This window comes from Manacus vitellinus, unplaced genomic scaffold (genome assembly GCF_001715985.3).
Source record: "Manacus vitellinus isolate BGI_N305 unplaced genomic scaffold, ASM171598v3 scaffold_4_pilon, whole genome shotgun sequence".
NCBI classification, from domain to species: domain Eukaryota; kingdom Metazoa; phylum Chordata; class Aves; order Passeriformes; family Pipridae; genus Manacus; species Manacus vitellinus.
In genome coordinates this window covers 9,536,555-9,553,599 of record NW_021940604.1, presented here as the reverse complement: position 1 = coordinate 9,553,599, position 17,045 = coordinate 9,536,555, and the positions used below count along the sequence as shown (strand labels likewise).

The window sequence follows — 17,045 nt, the reverse complement described above, 5'->3', positions numbered from 1 at the left end:
GAATACCAAATGTGTTACCATCCATGCCAAAACGAGCTGTAGCACATTATAGCGCAGAATCATGCATATAGTTACCTGACAGCACGTAGCCCATAAGCAAACAGAGCATGTGCACTATTCTCATGTGCTTGTACAAAAGGCCTTGGGAGACAGTCAGAATAGGACTGAAGAATAACACAAGCTGTTGTGATGCTAGATGTGTAAGTTATTCTCCCCTCTCAAAATCCAGCCAGCGTACCCAGGTGCTCCAATGTGGTGCTTGAGAAGAGGAGGCTTTGGAAGAGTCCACAGTTCTCCAATCTCAGTAGAGAACAAAAGTTAAGACTCATTTTTGAAACAATACATAGATACCATAATTTATTAGGTGTAATAAGCATAATTAAAATATTTATGATTTTTTTTCCTGAATGGATAATATTACACAAAGAATTGCAAGTTATTTAATACAAACTGTGTTCTCAACTCTATTCCATTTTGATTTCCTTCCAGCTAAGAAATATCTTCTGAATGTATTTACAAGTCCCTGTCTAACTATTCCTTGTTGCATTTATTTTCCCCATTGGTCTTATACATCTCCTATGCTTATTGATCAAAGTTAGAAACACTCCCTGGAAGTGAATGGAGTTAATTGCTTAAACAAATGAACAAACAAAAGCCCCAAAAAACCCAAGTGAAGCCCTGTGCCTTTATTGATTTCAGTTACCAAGAGGTTTTACTAAAAATTTTTCTACCTCTTATCCTTCGGAGTAAAGAAAACTTGGCAGGGCACTTTTCATAAAGCATACATAGTTACAAAAATTGCAGATGTGTTACAAGCTAATAAACCTCCGCAGCTAAGTGTTTAGATAAGACTTCTTTTCCACATAACAAATTATCCTTTTTTCTTTTTTCACCTTTAAGAATAAATGGAATGTTATAAAGTCAGGTTTAACAAGGCAGAAACCAGCAGAATCTTGAGTATACTTCATTGCTTGCAATATATCTAGGCTTGAGGCACTATGGAGTATAAGATGCTGAAAGGTGGTTTATGATGTGATTTTCTCTTTGAGAGCTTTTTAGTATGAGATGGCAAGGCGTATTTATGCATTTTACAGTTACATATGACAATATGCATTTTCCACTTTTAAACTACTAAAGAACAACAAATGAATGAATAAAGGGCCTTTTATCAACTGTTTGATACTTACACTCACACTGCTCCAGCTCAACTCCTCAGGTGTAGGGGAATCATACCCAACCTTTCTACACTGGATAAAAAAGCTGGACCATATTACAAAGCATTTTAAAGCCATAGGTTTTTTGATACAGCAGAAAAAAGTGTCAGATGCCCAAGAAGAAAACCACACCAGGAGCTTTATCAAACCAGGTCTGTAATTTACAGGGGTGGCTTGAAATCCCCTCTGCCTCTGCCCACTCTGTAGTGGCACCAGCAATGGCATGCCAGGATTTTTAAGGGATTACTGATGGCCCTTGCTTACTCTTGCTAATATTTAGAAATAAATACATTCCATATGGATGGGTAAAAGTGAAGATCCTGGCTTTAGTACGTGACTTTAATCCTCTTTTAACCTGTCCTTTTAGCTTAAGTGAATGAATGAAAAATGGAAGCAAAATTATGAAGTGCTGGCTGATTAATTTACCACTTAATCGGTGGATTAAGATATTTTACTTCTTGAAAAATGTGCAAAATCTTTAGATTAAAGATGATACATATAAAATGGGATTTTTTTGTGAGTTGCTTTCCTTCAGGAAGGTGAAACACATTGTTCTGTTAATTGCCAGTTTAAAAGGCTTTTCTAAATTTAATTAAAAATATGACTGTATTGAAGATGCAATGGAATCCATATGCACCCCACTCATGGGAATGAATGAGGAAAACCTACATCTTTTAACATTTACAGTTTATCTAAGCGACCCACATCAGATATAAAGGTCCAAAATAGAGTAAATAACTTTATTGCAGATGCCAGTGCCATTTTTTTACATTTGAAAAGTTTCCAGCCTTTTCTACTAACATCTGATGACAATATTCTGAAAAACATAGCTAGTCTGTCAGATATCTCTGGAATATGAAAACAGTTTTCCAGGTGCTTATGGGGAAGAGTAAAAATATGTGGGCTTGACGTTACCCAAGATCTGATCTTCATAGTTAGGAAGGCAGCAGAAGAAGAATCCCAAGCATATTTCCATAATGGCGGTGGTCCAGCCAAAGCCATAAGCCCAGCTGAACATATTAATTCCTGTCATTTCCATTTCAGATGAGAACTTTACTGGATAAATGACCAGGCCCATGATGGAGAACACAGCTGAAGAAACAGGAGAGAACAAAAGATGTTTAACATCTAGCCCATTCCATAATACCTGTAGCTAAAATCACCCACATTTTGGAGGATCTAAAAATTGATCCACTGCTGTGACAGACCTGAGTTTTCCCAGAGAGCTCAGGTGCACACAGGCAGGGACTTGAGTATAGAGGGAAATAATCAGTTCTAGTATGGATATATCTGCATACTTTAAGCCTGACTCCTTACCAGCCACAAAAAGTAAGCCTCCAATCCCACGTATGAAGTTGAACCGAAGTGTGTCAATGGCAAATGCTATGATGGCCAGAGCAAAACAGATGACTAGAAGTAAAAAGCCAACCAGGTATGTCGCAGCAGCAGCTCTTCCCCAAGCTGAAATCAGAAGGAAGATACGTTAGAAAGGAACAAAAAACAATAAAAAAAATCCTTTGGATTGTTTTTCTGTGGCTCATAATGAAAGGTTCATTTTAAAAACTGTGAAAAGAAGGTTAGCTCCCAAAAAAGAAAGCATGGGATCTTTCTCTCCTCTTAAAGGTGAACATTTGAGTTCCACAAAAAAAATCATGCATTAAGTGCAGAATGCATAAAAATGCCAGCTTTGTCCTCTCACATGGATTCCAATGGGGCTTGCATGCAAGCTTATTCTTTAGCTTGAACAATGAAGAGTCTAGACAAAAATGGCTTTAAAATGTAAGAATGGACACCCTCCTTTAATAACAAATGTTACCTCAGCAGATGCCATAAAATCAGCTTCATTTTGCATGGATAAGGGGAATTAGACTGCCCTGAAATGAATTTAATTCTTCCTTTAAAATGTAAAGTTCATACAAGCACATGCAAACTTACAGGTGTGGCAGTAGCCCACAAATGTCAAAATTCAGAGATTTCTGCCTTTCAGCCTTTGTTTAGCTCTGTGTCTTAAATGGAGTTAAGGATTTGGAATCTGTTTTGTAAAGAAATTTGACCTCTAATGTTGGTACAAATTTAGAACCACTTCATTTTGACAAGCTTGTTCAGGATATTAATTCTTTAATTTTCAAATTATATAACTTTATGTTATAACATGTCAAAGCAAAGCATATTATGTTGGCATAATAACTGGAAAAATAATATTTATTTAATATTTTAAGTCTTGAGGAGCAACTACCACTCAAAGAGATCAAAGTGTCTCCTCTTTTAAATGTAAAAAACCCATTATAACACTTTTTAAATTATGTTTTAAATTGAGTAAGCAGTTGAAGTCTGCTAGGCATCTACAGACTTCATCCCCTCACCTATACACTATGCATTTGTAAGGTTTTGGCTTGTAACCAAATATATACAGCAGCAATGCCAAAAAATTATCATATCTCAAACAACTCTGATGATAATTACAATTCAACTTAAATGCAGTGCACACTGTTCAGTAAAAGTTGCATCTGAAATTGTGCAGGTTAAGATTTTTGATATCCAGTGACCTGCCAATTTGTTTGCTTTAAGCACGCAAGTAATTAAATGCAAAGTGTCCTGCCTTTCCCATGACTAGAGTCAGGTATGCATGAAAGCCACTGGCCTGTTTCCAGTGAGTGACAAATCGCTCTTCCCCCAGGCCCCACACCACCACTATATTAGATGAGAAAAATGGATCAGGATTTTCCAGATATCCTTTTCTTCCCATAAGTCCATCAAAACAAATTTCCCTTTCATCCCCCCTGATTTATGATCCCTGCTTCATTCTAGCTATTGCAGTGTATTTTCAGTTTTATGTCATGTCCATTTTCTTTCTTAAGCCAAAAAACTTTCTGTCTGCTTATAAGGCTTTTCAGCTGTATTTTTTTCCTGTAAACAGGCAGCTGCCTGAGAAGACTGATAGGGACAGCTAGCGTGTTCTTACATCTCATTTTCTAGCCCATTATCTTAGCCCAAACTCTTCTCTCTGTGAGTTTACAGTAGGCTTGAATGTGGAGGCACAGGTGGGAGGACAGCACCTCAGGCAGAGTACTAGAAGAAACACTCAGGAAGAGGAATTTATTATACTGCTCAATATACCCTGTTGAAGAGGCTCCTGCTCCCAGCCACTCTGTTACCCCTCTTAAAGGCAAAAAAGTGACACCTGGCCATAAGAGAAGTCTCTCAGCAGTTGTGACCTCACTGCCATCCAGCATACAAGAACTATAACTTTTGTCAGAAGGGTGAAGTGACAAGGACATGTAGAGGTGATGGTTTTTCTTAGGTGCACAACTGGTTCTGGTTAGGTACAAAACTCCCAGGCAAAGGAGTGTCCTTTCCTAGAGCAGACTCAACAGCTGCCTGCCCAGCAAGTTCTGAGGCACCAGGAGTCCTAGGCATTCCGTCTCGCCCACTGCCAGTCTGCCAAAGGTCAGCCTTGCTTCCCAAGAGCTGATGGAAGAGCACTGAATTCTGGGGTGGGAGCATCACCTGGGCTGGGGGCTCAGGGAGGCATGGTTGGTGTCTGCAGCCATGTGTGGTGGCACCTTGCCTATGCCAGCATCTCCCTCCTCTGCCAGGCTCACCCAGGTGTTTTTCCTGAAGAAGTGTTACAAATGCTGTGACTGTATGAAAGCAGACTGGGCGCACGCCCAGCCTGCTGGGCAATGGCTCTATGACAAGAAGAGACATGTTTGTTGCAGGATACTTACATCAGATGGAGACATTGCTTAATCACTTAACAGCCAATTTTGTGACTGTCACTTCCATAGAAGAGAAAAAAATTAACTCAACGTTGGAAGAAAAACAATATGCAGCTCCAAGTAAGGCAATAGGATTGCATGGAAGAGTCTTTATGGGGTATTTTTAAGGAACTGACTTCATTTGTCTTTTACAAAAAGCAGCAGCTATCAGTAGTCTAAGACTACTAAGTCTGAGTGTGTAAACACCTTACCTTTCTAGGGTAAAAGGTAGCAAAAGCTTTGTGCAAGAATAATTGCAACTGTTTCTATATCCAAGATGTTTATTTTTCCTTGTGCCAGCCAGGAGCACTGAAGTAGCTTACTGTCTTTACCAATAGAACTAGAACTTAAAATTCCTTAAAAATATCAGAATTAGTAGAATTAAATTGATCAAAAACCACTGACAAACAAGTGGCTAATTTGGACCAAACATTTTCTTATCTTTCAACGTTGGGGGGTTTTTTTGTTTTAACATTGAGCAAAAGCATAAATAAATTGTTCTAACTGCAAAGCTTTTTCTTAAAAATGTGTACTCCAGGCCAAAGAATCCTCACTGATGCGACACCAACTGAAAGTATGCTTGGCTCTGGAGAGAGGGCAGCTGAAAGCTGAAAGGATCCAGTCCAACTGTCATCAAATCAAGAAGAGAAACAGAGTTACAGGTTACCAAGCTGAGTCTTTGAACATATTCAGCAATTTCTGAGATCTGTTTTCTCAGCCCCAAAAATGGTGGTGATGTTTTGGCGGTTTAAGAGTTAAAATGTGCTTGTTAGAAAAGAAATATGTGTTTATGCAAAAGTGTCCTTGAATACCAGCAGGATACTGTAACACTTTGGTACCAGTCCTATTTCTCCCTTTTTTAGTTCCTCTGTCAGCTGAAAGAACACCAATGAACACTCTGTAGGGTTTGTAGGTAGCTACACACCATCCACTCTTCAAAACTCCTTCTAACTGGTAATTTTCTGAGCAATTTTGTCTTAAAACAAGACCTTGCTAACCCAAACAGACAGAAGGAACCCATGTTTTTATGTCTATCTCAAGCAGAGCAAGGACAGTGCTTCTGATAATAGTGTTTTGTATGTCAATCACCAATGATTTGTGAAAGTCTGGGCTGTCCACAGTGAATACAGTAATATGTGACTACTGGAAAACGAAAATAAATGTCTGCCTTCTAAAACTCCCTACAGTGTGAGAAGACCCCTGAGCTAATTTAGAGACCAGAAAGAGCCCGCCCAAGCCAGGACAGAACTCATGGTTTCTTATGAGCAAGATAATGAACTGAGACAGAATTCAATAATAACGCAGCTTTATTACTCTGCTATTAAAGCTAAATCAGTTTGGAGGTAGCATGACTACCTCTTGGATTGCACCATATGAACACATTCAGAATATCCTGCAGCTGGCTGCAGCCATGGGGAACCTGATGGACTTAATTAGAGATCCAGGACCGAGTGCCTGCAGTTTCCCACCTTCCTGATTTTACTCACTTGCTTTTACAGTCTGCAAAAGCATAAACACTGTTTGTGCTTCACACATAAGGAAACAAACTTCCTTGGTCAGTAGTAAATTGAGCCAAAACTTCGAACAACCAGACCTAGTATTTCCTTAGCCTGCCATCTTTCATGCTCCAAATGGTGCCCTCAAAAAAGAGCTGTTGTACCTTGAAAATAGCATGGGAAGCCGACTTCCCTCATGACAAATGCAAATGCCTGTTTTCCTGGTGTATGTGTTTCAAAACATGGGAAAATATTCACAATAAAATTCCCTTGTTTTCCTTGATCTGGCACCCCCAAACCACATAAACTATCGAGTCTCTCTTTTGGTCACATTTTCTGAAAGTCACCCCAGAGAATTCAGGAGTACTGTTCCTTGTATAATCAATAAGAACATTTTTCTCCAAATTTTCTTCCTGGCTGGAAGCTAAATACACAGTTATCACTGGGAAGAAAAACAAAGGTTTGTTGCCACCTTGAAGACACCAATGATTACCTACAGGTTCTTGCTGACTGATCATTTTAACACTGCAGTGAATTGTGCGGCCATTTGAGGAAGGATATCTTTAATTCAAAAGGAACAGGGATCGGGAGGAGAAAATGTAACAGACTAATATTTTTCTCTATTATCCTTCATACTACCAAGGGAAAGAAACACAAATGCTGCAGTTCTATCTACAATCTTGCAAAGCAATTCTTACAAGAATTAAAATCTGCAATGGTGGCAATTCATTTCTCTGTTGTATGTAATGAGAATGTTTCTGGGCTGAGTTTGCAAAGCTCAACCTGTTTTACATCTCTTTGATTAAAGGGAAAGAGTATTATTTTGGAAACAGAGCTGAACTCACTTGGGTTTCTCAACATGACATTCTTCTTCAGGGTGTGGTGAACACTACAGAGCACATGCTTCACTTTGAAAAGGGACTGCTTTGACCAGGGTTTACCCATTTCCCTTTGGTTTGTACTCCTCAAGAAAGTTTCTATGTGAAAGTGCCCATCTTTACAGCAGAACATGTGATTTCTGAATCTTAAGATGGTCCATCAAACTCATTAACACACCTCTGTCAGCTGAAGGGTTACAAGCTGCTAGTGTATGTGCAAGCTGCTGTCATCAGGACTCTGGATTCCCCATGTTACCTGTGCAACACTAAACAGTGCAATATCCTGTCTCCTGGAAATCCCAACTCCACAACATGCCAACTGTGGGAAATTTCTGCACTCTTTCTGAAAATAAATGTACATTGAAATCTCTGCAACTGTTTGCTGATCACATGAGCTGGCATTGAAATACCCATGTGCATGTGTTTGTATACAGCTAAGATAAATCCAAAACTATTAAAAGCAGCTTATGGATAAATTGCACGTGCAGACTGAAAGCTATTGACCGAAAATAGTTTCAAAGGAAATCTGTACAAATGAGGAAAAATCATATGTTAGTCATGCATAATTTATGAACAGAATAAAATGAGAAAAAAATCAAAGGCATGATTGGATGTGCACTATTTTCTGAGTTTCTGTCTTCATTATATCTTGATCATTTTTGAAGCAACTTGACTTTCTGTGTATCTTTCCAACAGTAGTCAATACTGGATGATTTCCTTTGAATTTTTTTTGTGTGAGTTTTAACCTTTGGAGTGGAATACATAATTTTTAGTCCTTCTGTGTGGCTCCCTTTTTGGTAACTCCATTCTTAATTCCCCTGGCATTACTTCTTTAGAGTTCATTGGCAGTTATTATGGATTTCTCATTTAATAGCAGAGTATTATCTCATAACATGAAAGCCATTTTTATGGGACCTGGAACCAGCTTTTAGCCTGCCACTATTTAAGAGACAACCATGGAAACAGAGAATGACCTATTTAGGTTCACGCTAAGATAATGTCATTGCAAAAGTTTCTTGGTGATCAGTAACAGGTCCCATATAAACAAGAAAGGATTAGGACTTTATGACAATTACCCCATAATAATGATTTTAAATGACAACATTAAGGACAAGAACCTCTATGCATATGTCATCTCTCAATAAAACACAGTACATATTAGCAGAAGGCAGTCTTGACCACAGCTGAGTGCTAAAGTGATAGTTCAGTGTGATTTGTAGGGCTTTAATTCCTTTAAAGCAAAAACCTATTAATTCCTCACTACTGACTTCACTCACAAACAAACACAGGCAAAGCCTCCATGTAATCAGCAACCCTCCCCTCTTACTGAGGTAAGCAATTAAACTGAGAAGCTATTCCAACTTGAATTTGAGGGGAGGAGCAGTTACATCTTCAGGGAGTGGTTCAAATTCATCTCATAATAAGCTCAGACATGTACAGACTTGACTTAGAAGCTGGCTTCTGCAAGTGTTCTATTAATGAGAGCTGCTTCCTGATGCTTACTTAGCGCTAGGAAGGCAGAAGTGGCAGAGGGTGTAGAGCCATCATCAAAGTGAGCACCAAGGGAGTAAGTTAGCTATTAAAAATAATGCACACATAGTGCCTCAAAATTAAAGGTTTGCTCATGAGAGTCAGGGAGTACCCCTATCTCACATTATCTTGAGAAGCAGTTGCATACACTGAGAATATCTCAGGATTAATACTCAGTCTCATACACTTTAATGCTATAACATTTTTTCCTTCTGTTTTTTCCTATTTATTTTAAATTAAAGCAGGATTACTTACACTTGGATGTGTATATGGGAGTTGGTAGGATCAGATAAATGAAACAGATAAGGCATTGATTAATCAGTTCATTTACATAAGCTCAGGTAATGAGAATAGCAAGATGTACCGGCTCCCTAACTACCCCTGAGTTAAAGATGGGCTGAAATACCAAATGTGAATTAACTAGAACCAATTTTCATAATAACACAGGCTATGAACTAGGACTTCTAATCAAAACAGCAGAGTGGAACCTTTCCAAAAAAGTTCTTTTAAAGTTTTATATTCCCAGAGACATTTGAGACTAAAGAACACTGAATTTACATCTTATTTCCATATGCACCAAGTATTGTTCTCACTCTTGATCTGAAGTTTTTATGCTGTGAGCAAACTTTGTTCTGGAACCTTGCTGAAAGTTGCCTTTTGCACTAGGGAATTTCCCTCTAACAGACAGCAGCTGTGAATCTGGACCTGATTTTCTCTTAGAAGCAAAATTTCACCATTTGCAAAATAAAACCCCAACATGTAGGCAGAAATGGTGCTTTGTGCTCTTAAAAATACATTAATTCTATTTACTGTTCTTACAAATTAAACAGTAAGAATGTTTACAATGCCTCCTGAAAATTTTCATCACTTGCTCCTTAGTGCTAATGGCATTGTTTAATGAACTGCATAGAGACTTCCTGTATTTGGGGCCTGATTTGGGCACAGTGTGCATAATAGGTGACATTACGTTGACATATGTCAACATAATAGGTGACATTAGGTGTATTAAATTGCAGATTTGATGCACCTGAAGTGATCTGAAGTGCGATTTAGTACTAGTAGAAGGAAGCTAGATACCTCTGGGACATGGGCTACTGCCATCATGCCACAAACTACCTTGAGTTCCTGGGAATTTTTGACCAATGAGATATTTTGTAATGGTACTTAACCAAGAAGAAACATAGCATTACAACACTCACTGAGTCAATGTGTTTAAAATTGCTCAGAACAACACAAGCTGCCAGTGAGAAGTGACATAGAAATGTGAAAAAATGTTTTGAGAGTTTCATTTATTTTCTTACATAACACTTTTCCACTTAAGCAATCTGACTGTTTAAACCTACAGTGAAATTGTGAGTGCATCTTGCCACCCTTATCACTGTTCAGACTATGGAGAGGTTATTACAGCTCTGCTGTATCAGATTGCCTCAGTAAGCCAGAGGAAGAGATGAGGTGAAGAGAATTGAGAGCTTGGCCACAAGTTCCCACGTGGTTTCAGCAGAGATGACTCCTGTGTGTGTGTGAGTGAATGGAATCCTCTCTCAAGCATTTCAGGTCCTGAACACAGAGTGTTGAGGATCTTCACAAAGTCCTCAACACTAGCAGTTCATATTTCCTGATGGGGAGACGAGAACCCTCTACATAACTGCTATTTTTCCACCCAATCTAACTGTAGTTATTAAAGGGAGGTTTGTAGAATTAATTGCTCAAGAACATAACTATTATTTAGAAAATACTCTGATTAAATGAATCTGCCACTAAAATTATAAAAGGACAAGCTCTTAAATTACAAGGGAAAGCATGTTAGCAATTGCAGATGAGAAATGAAAAATGCCATGGTAATTAAATTCTCTGGGCTTGATTCCCTTCTCTTATAACTTTTTAGAAACAATGAAGTGTCCCCTACAAGATGGGGAAAAATAGAATTTTTTCTTTCGTTCTTGCAGCAGAGTTCCTTAAATACTCTGTTGTGATATTTTCATTACTCTATATGTTTGAGACTGTATTTTCTATAATTCTGTGTTTTGAATAATTATTGAATATTCTACATTATTAAGTAACTAATCTTGTAATGTCATTTCTCACTGGTTAGTCCCAGGTAACGCTAGACTTTTAGGAGACTGATGACAGGAAATTGTGTGCTTCTCCACACATTGTCATTAAACTACAGGCAATCACTCTAGATAAATATAACCATTTCATGCTACAGTACAGTAGGAACGGCAAAAGGCTTTCATTTTCAGTTCACCCTGCGTCAAAGGAGTCAAGGCTTGCCCTGTAATCTGCGCCATTTACAGGGCATAGAGCTGGGGTCCATCCTGAGCTCTCCCACAGGCTTCCTTGGTCTGGTCAGAAACATCCTGAGCCTTTGTTTTACAGCTGCAAGGACACTTTCACAAATCTACTTGAATATTACCAGATTCTGAAAGCTGTTAAATGCAGAACCTTGACTTTGGGGAAAATCTGCAATAAAGGCACTGTGACTTCAGCTGGTCCCTGCTTCAAAAGCACAGTTATTTGCTTGCTTCATTTCTGTTCCAATGTACAGACACTCTCAGATGCCAAAGAGCCACTGGGACTGCTTGCTCCTCCTCCCAAGCCCTGCTGTATTCCATTCTGTCCCTCTGGGTTTCCCCACACCTGGAATTAGGTGCTGGCTGTCAGATGCTATGGGAACGCGGGGAAAGGCAAAACAGTTTTACGTAGGTAGCGTGGCAATGGTGAAACTTGGTGCCTGGTCTGCCCTGTGCCCCAGGTGTGACGAGTCACTGGTCTGACGGAGAAGGTAGTTTTCCAGAGGGAGAGAGCTGTGTGGCCAGCAGTGCAAGTCCAGTGGCAGGTGTAGTACCAAGAGAGGGTCTTCGCTGCTTGGAAACTGATCCCAACCACACCATGAACCTTGCTGTTGTATCATTCCCTGAGGATTGTACCTGCTGTTGCATCATTACCCTTTTATTCAGTGATTTCCATTTTGTTCCTCCTCCAGAATAATAAAGAATGCTTCATCATAGCAAAAGATTCTCCAGAAATAAGAGCCTGATACAGGCAAAACAGGGGAAGAAAATCTACTCATCAAAGGGGATGCAGAATATTTCTTTCCTCAAGAGGATTATTACCTTTGCAACATTCCCTTCTTTCACTTATCTTGCAGCCATACTCATCCACTGTCATATTTGAAGTAATTTTTTTCATTATAATCATACTATACTAGCCTCCATATCTTGTAGTATTGCACTAATATTCAAAGATCAAAATAAAACTGGAATTACCTAGAATACAGTTGCCAGTGATTTACCTGGAAGACAAGCTGCAGGAAGGTGTCCTTTCCACATGGCAAAATCATTCATCCCTCCACTAATCTCCATAGCCACTAAAACCTCCACACATCCTAGAAAAAGGCTATAATTGAATACTATGATGTGAAAATAACTGAGGAACTGGATTCCACTTGCGATGTGGAAAAGCCTTTTCCTGATTTTTTTCCCCAAGATCTCTGTTTGCACTATGCAAATGAGCTGATAACTTCAATTTAAACTTCAAGCTTCAACCTTTCAGTTGTTTTGATGGCAGCATCTGCACATGGAAGAGCTGCAGGGCTGGGTGGAACATAAGATGGGACAAGTGTAATCACAAGTTTTTCACCCCATTATGCATCACATTGAGACTAATAAAATCAGTTATTTTCCCCCAGACAAACCTACACATGTTTAAACATCTTCAAAGCCTACAGTGGAATAAAATTACATACTGAAAAAGTGTCTCAGGTCTGCAAGACACACCTTGTTCAAGAGAAGCAATATAGCAAAGATCAAGAAAAACAGAGGAGTGCTATACCAGCTTCATGGTGGGGTTTAACCTCTGCATTTTCTTTGTGAACTTAGCCATGTCCCAGACAGATATATTCCATATCATGCTCATTCTCTATCCAAATATCTTCATCTCTCTTCATAAAGACAGAACAATGAAGAGCTACTGTTTGTATCTCTCAGCTCTTCATCCTAAACTCAACGCATTCTAAGTGTCCCAATGCACTAGACATTTTTACCTAGAAAGTTCTATTTATTTGAACTAAATATGCTTGAAAAGTAAAAGACTTATGATAAAGTCTACATGAGTGTCATATGGTTAAAGCAGATGATCTGAACTCTTGGAGAAGATAACTGTATAAACTCTTCCTATTCTCACTTTTCACAGAGCTCATAAACTTTGCAAAAGATCACGGGTGAACAGATGCTTTCACAACAGACAACTGCACAAGTGGAGCTACTCTACTGGCTTTCAAAAAAAAAAAAAAGTCTTCCCTGTGACCCTGTGAGGTTTTAATTCTGCCAGTTTAAGCAGCTATTTGGAGACTCCAAACTCCACTGGTGCAGCCAATGAAACATTCAACCTGCTTCCCTTCCAATCTGACCAACCTCAATGATGCTGGGTTTCTGTCTTCTGAATGTGTATAAACATATCTTAAGCCAAACAGCAGAAATTCAAGGGGAATTATAAACATTGCACGTGCAGCATTTGATTTGAATTTGCACATTATAATTAAAAACTTGCAAGAATGTTACAATTATATCTAATTATGATATGATGAAGATGTCTGAAGTGGATTAAGATAACTACACTGTCCAAATCATGTTGACAATATTTCCTGGCAGCTGCTGGAGTACACATGCATATCACATATATCAGTGAAACCATCCCCGCAGGAATTTCAGAACCTACCCAGCTAGTGGCAGATTAGACAGGGAAGCTGAAAGTAAAGATCAGAAGAAACAAGATGGAAACTGTGGCATAGAGGGGGGAAAGAGATCTCATCTCAGGAAGGATGTAAAACACTTCTGTCATTTATGTTTACACCATGTCTTTTGTCTCTGCACTCAGGAAGGTGGATAATTACACTCTGTTTAACCAGCACTGTATTTAGCTTGGCACAAAGTTAAACATCCCACATGATGCTGACTGCTTGTTTTCCAAGGCCTTTCTGGAGTACAGTGGATAAACAGAATCCCAGAATTGTTAAAACCCTATGTTTAAACACTGAGGCAGGCAGACTCAGGCTCAATACAAGACCTTATGTCACAAGTGAGATGCTGTCTCATGGCCTTGTCTTTTGGTCGGAATCCAAGACCAGCATCAGCCACCTGTACCCTGCATAAGAAAAAGCAGGAGTCACAGAAGAAAAATCCCAATCCCACACCACTGAGCAAAGAAAAACAGAGACCAGGATTGGATCTGAGCACAACCCACCTCTGGAGAAAAGATGTCTGAGGGAAAGGTCTGGAAAGATCAGGACAGTGTCACGAGATCACATCTTTAAGAGTCAATCTACAGACCTCTCAGGGGCTAGGAATAACTCACCCCTGTGAAGGACAGGATCTGCATTTTAATGGCATAATCTTGCAGAGGCAGAAGCCTGGCAGTGTAATCCACTGTCACCTGGCCTATGCACCCATTGTTTACATACAGGCTTTACATATTCTCCCACAGGCTAAGTGACTCCATTGTCCCAGACATATTCTTCTCTTCTACCTAGAAATTTTGTCCAGGAGCATTTTCAGGATTTGCTTATGTTTCCTGGGTATTTAGTCACTGTGAAGAGGTCAAATGATGGATGCATGCCCATTGAGAGCATAAGGCAGTCATGCAGCTCGTGAACAGCATTTCTAATGCTTTCAGAAACATCATTAGTGTCCAACGTAGCCGCCATATAATATTCTGCATATGTGTACCAAGTCCAACATATCTGTGTTAAAAGTGCTGGACTTACTGTGGGTATGATTCATGGCAACCCCAGACACTGTAGGATAGTCCTCATAGAGGGACTGGTTTGTCTGTAGATGCTGTCCAGTGGGAAACTGCATACAAATGCAGAATTCAAGGCTATCAGAGTGAGGCGGAATAAGGAAGTGAAATGCCAAACAATCATATAGGACCTGGAAGCAAGGTGACAATTCTCTTATATTATCAAGAGAAGCAAGGTGAAATGTCTTGGTATTTTCTCTCCAGTTAAAGCAGGCATTTGTGGCATTTTCTAGGGCCTAACCTGGAGATCAAGAGGACGGCTGACTCTTTGGGAAGCCTAGGAGGAGAAGTTTAGGGAGAAGCCCTTTGCTAAGCATGATGTTCTCTCTCCTGCACTCTAGTGCCATGTACCAGAGGCCAATTTGCTGGCTTGACTTATGCCCAGCCACACAGCTGATTGTGGAGCCCTGAGAGCAGGACTAGGTGTGATGCTCAATAGCACTGGTCTTGCCCTGGAGCCCAGCACTCACAGAGGCCTGCTACAATTAACTCATTACAGCCAAATTTTGTGCATAGAAGGTAGAGTTTGATGATGTACAATAAACTTTCCGGAACAATTTTGAAAAGCTGTAATAAATGATCCCTGAGACTGCTTCTGCAAGTGTTTTTACACTCATTTTCAACAATAAAACTGAGATTCTTAGCCTTGGAGAAAATGTTCTTCCTTTTCATTTGAATTATCATAAATTTTAAGAACACTTGAACTTTCCTCCTGGCTCAGGCTAACAGCCCTTCATTCACAATTACTTATTTCAGACCATGGCCAATAGCAGATATACAGAAAGAAAAAAAAAAGGAAAAAAAAAGAAACAGGGCACATGTAGAGTGACCCTTCTCTTGGGCTCTTCTTCAGGCTCAGTGGTTTACATCTTCTCAAGCTGAAGATTGCACCTGGGTCAACAACATGTTTAATAGCATACTTAACCAAAACTTATTACAAACAAGAAATCCTTTCATCTTTTAAAGCTTTCTTTCATAATCACAAGGAGACTTTTTCACACGACCCACCTACCGGAGCAGTTTCAGGGCAGCGTTCTGCAGCCTGACACTCCCTGGGAATACTTTCCTACCATCTTACATTTTTACCTCCTCATTTCTTGCTGGCACTCAGACTTGCTTGTCACACTAATGCCAGGCTTACCCACACAACCTGCTGTTTGGATATTTGATCAGCAGTAGCCGTTAAGTTTTGAAAAGTAGTGATTAGTGAGAAGAGGTTACCAGCTTCTTCTAAGAGAGGAAGAAAATGATGTAATATTTTCTGCACTGATACATTACCACGTGTGGGGTTTTTTTGTATTATGTAACCCATCAGTTTTTTATTTCACAGGGGTGAGGGCATTTTATTTCTTCACCCGTTTAGGCAAAAGCCTTGATGTATTTCAGTGACAATTCCTATTGCCCATAACCTCATATATAAATGCCAGATATTAGGTGATACAGTTAGGAGAGCCGAGGGAAGATGAGTTTGGAGATGTGACCCGCTGCTTCAGAGACTGCTCCCCGCCACCCTTGCAGGCGCTTACCGTAACCCATGAGGGACTCGCAGCTCCATTCCCCACCCAGCCTCCTGCAGTTCTGCCATAACGACGCTTGCTGCACGTAGGGCAAGGTCTGCGACTCCAGCCAGCCCCTGCCCGCCAGCGCAATGATACCAAAGATGACTCCTATGCCTAGGAGCAGGGGTAGGATCCATCTGCACCGCGTGTAGTCGAGGCCGTACTTCACCATTGTTCAGGGCAGGGGTGGCTGGTGGGACGGGAACAGCTGTCTCTGCCGCAGACTCAGCAACGCAAAGCAGTGGGTACTTCTGCAAAGGTCCCGGAAAGTGAGTTCCGGTACCTACGGCCGCATGTACGGATGATTGAGAAAAGTCAGGAGAGACACAGCAGAGGGGAGGGAGGAATGGAGGGAAGAAAGGAGCTCCACCTAGATTCAGATGAGTAAGAGCTGCCGCTGAGCAATAACCAGTTGAGCTGGGGAGAAGCTTCGAGGCTGGGTTTATCTGTGGGATCTTCTCTGCCCTGCTGACTAGGTAACAAATTGGGTGCTGTTTACCCTCAGCATTTAACACTTTCCTTCCCGACATTCCCACCAGCAGAAGAATCTCACAGCTGTGCGTACACCTTTCTATCTCCTAAGGGATTTGCTCTATGGCGAGTGAAAACAGAGACAAAACAGGGAACTGAGAGGGTGATTGCTTCTGAAACTTGCCACCTGGAGGCTGAAAGCTGCCTTTCTTGGACTCCATTTAAAAATAAAACATCTCTTACTTTTTACAATTAAAAAAATTCCCGCAGCTGCTATAAAGCTGAGACAAAAAAGAACATGGGACTGTCCTCCCTTCCCCCCTTTGGCACATAGCTACAG

The 17,045-nt window shown here is 40.1% G+C and overlaps 1 protein-coding gene across 1 annotated transcript; it reads right to left on the bottom strand.

Moving 5' to 3' along the window:
• Positions 1 to 398: 398 nt before the first annotated feature.
• LOC103765404 (p53 apoptosis effector related to PMP-22) lies at positions 399 to 16,667 on the bottom strand. The gene is made up of 4 exons (XM_018077844.2): positions 16,605 to 16,667; positions 16,202 to 16,517; positions 2,532 to 2,675; positions 399 to 2,306 (listed from the first exon to the last, which is right to left on the bottom strand). Exons 2-4 carry the CDS (start codon positions 16,404 to 16,406, stop codon positions 2,092 to 2,094), a joined length of 564 nt encoding a protein of 187 aa, XP_017933333.2. The 5' UTR covers positions 16,407 to 16,517; positions 16,605 to 16,667; the 3' UTR covers positions 399 to 2,091.
• Between the last annotated feature and the right edge of the window lie 378 nt (positions 16,668 to 17,045).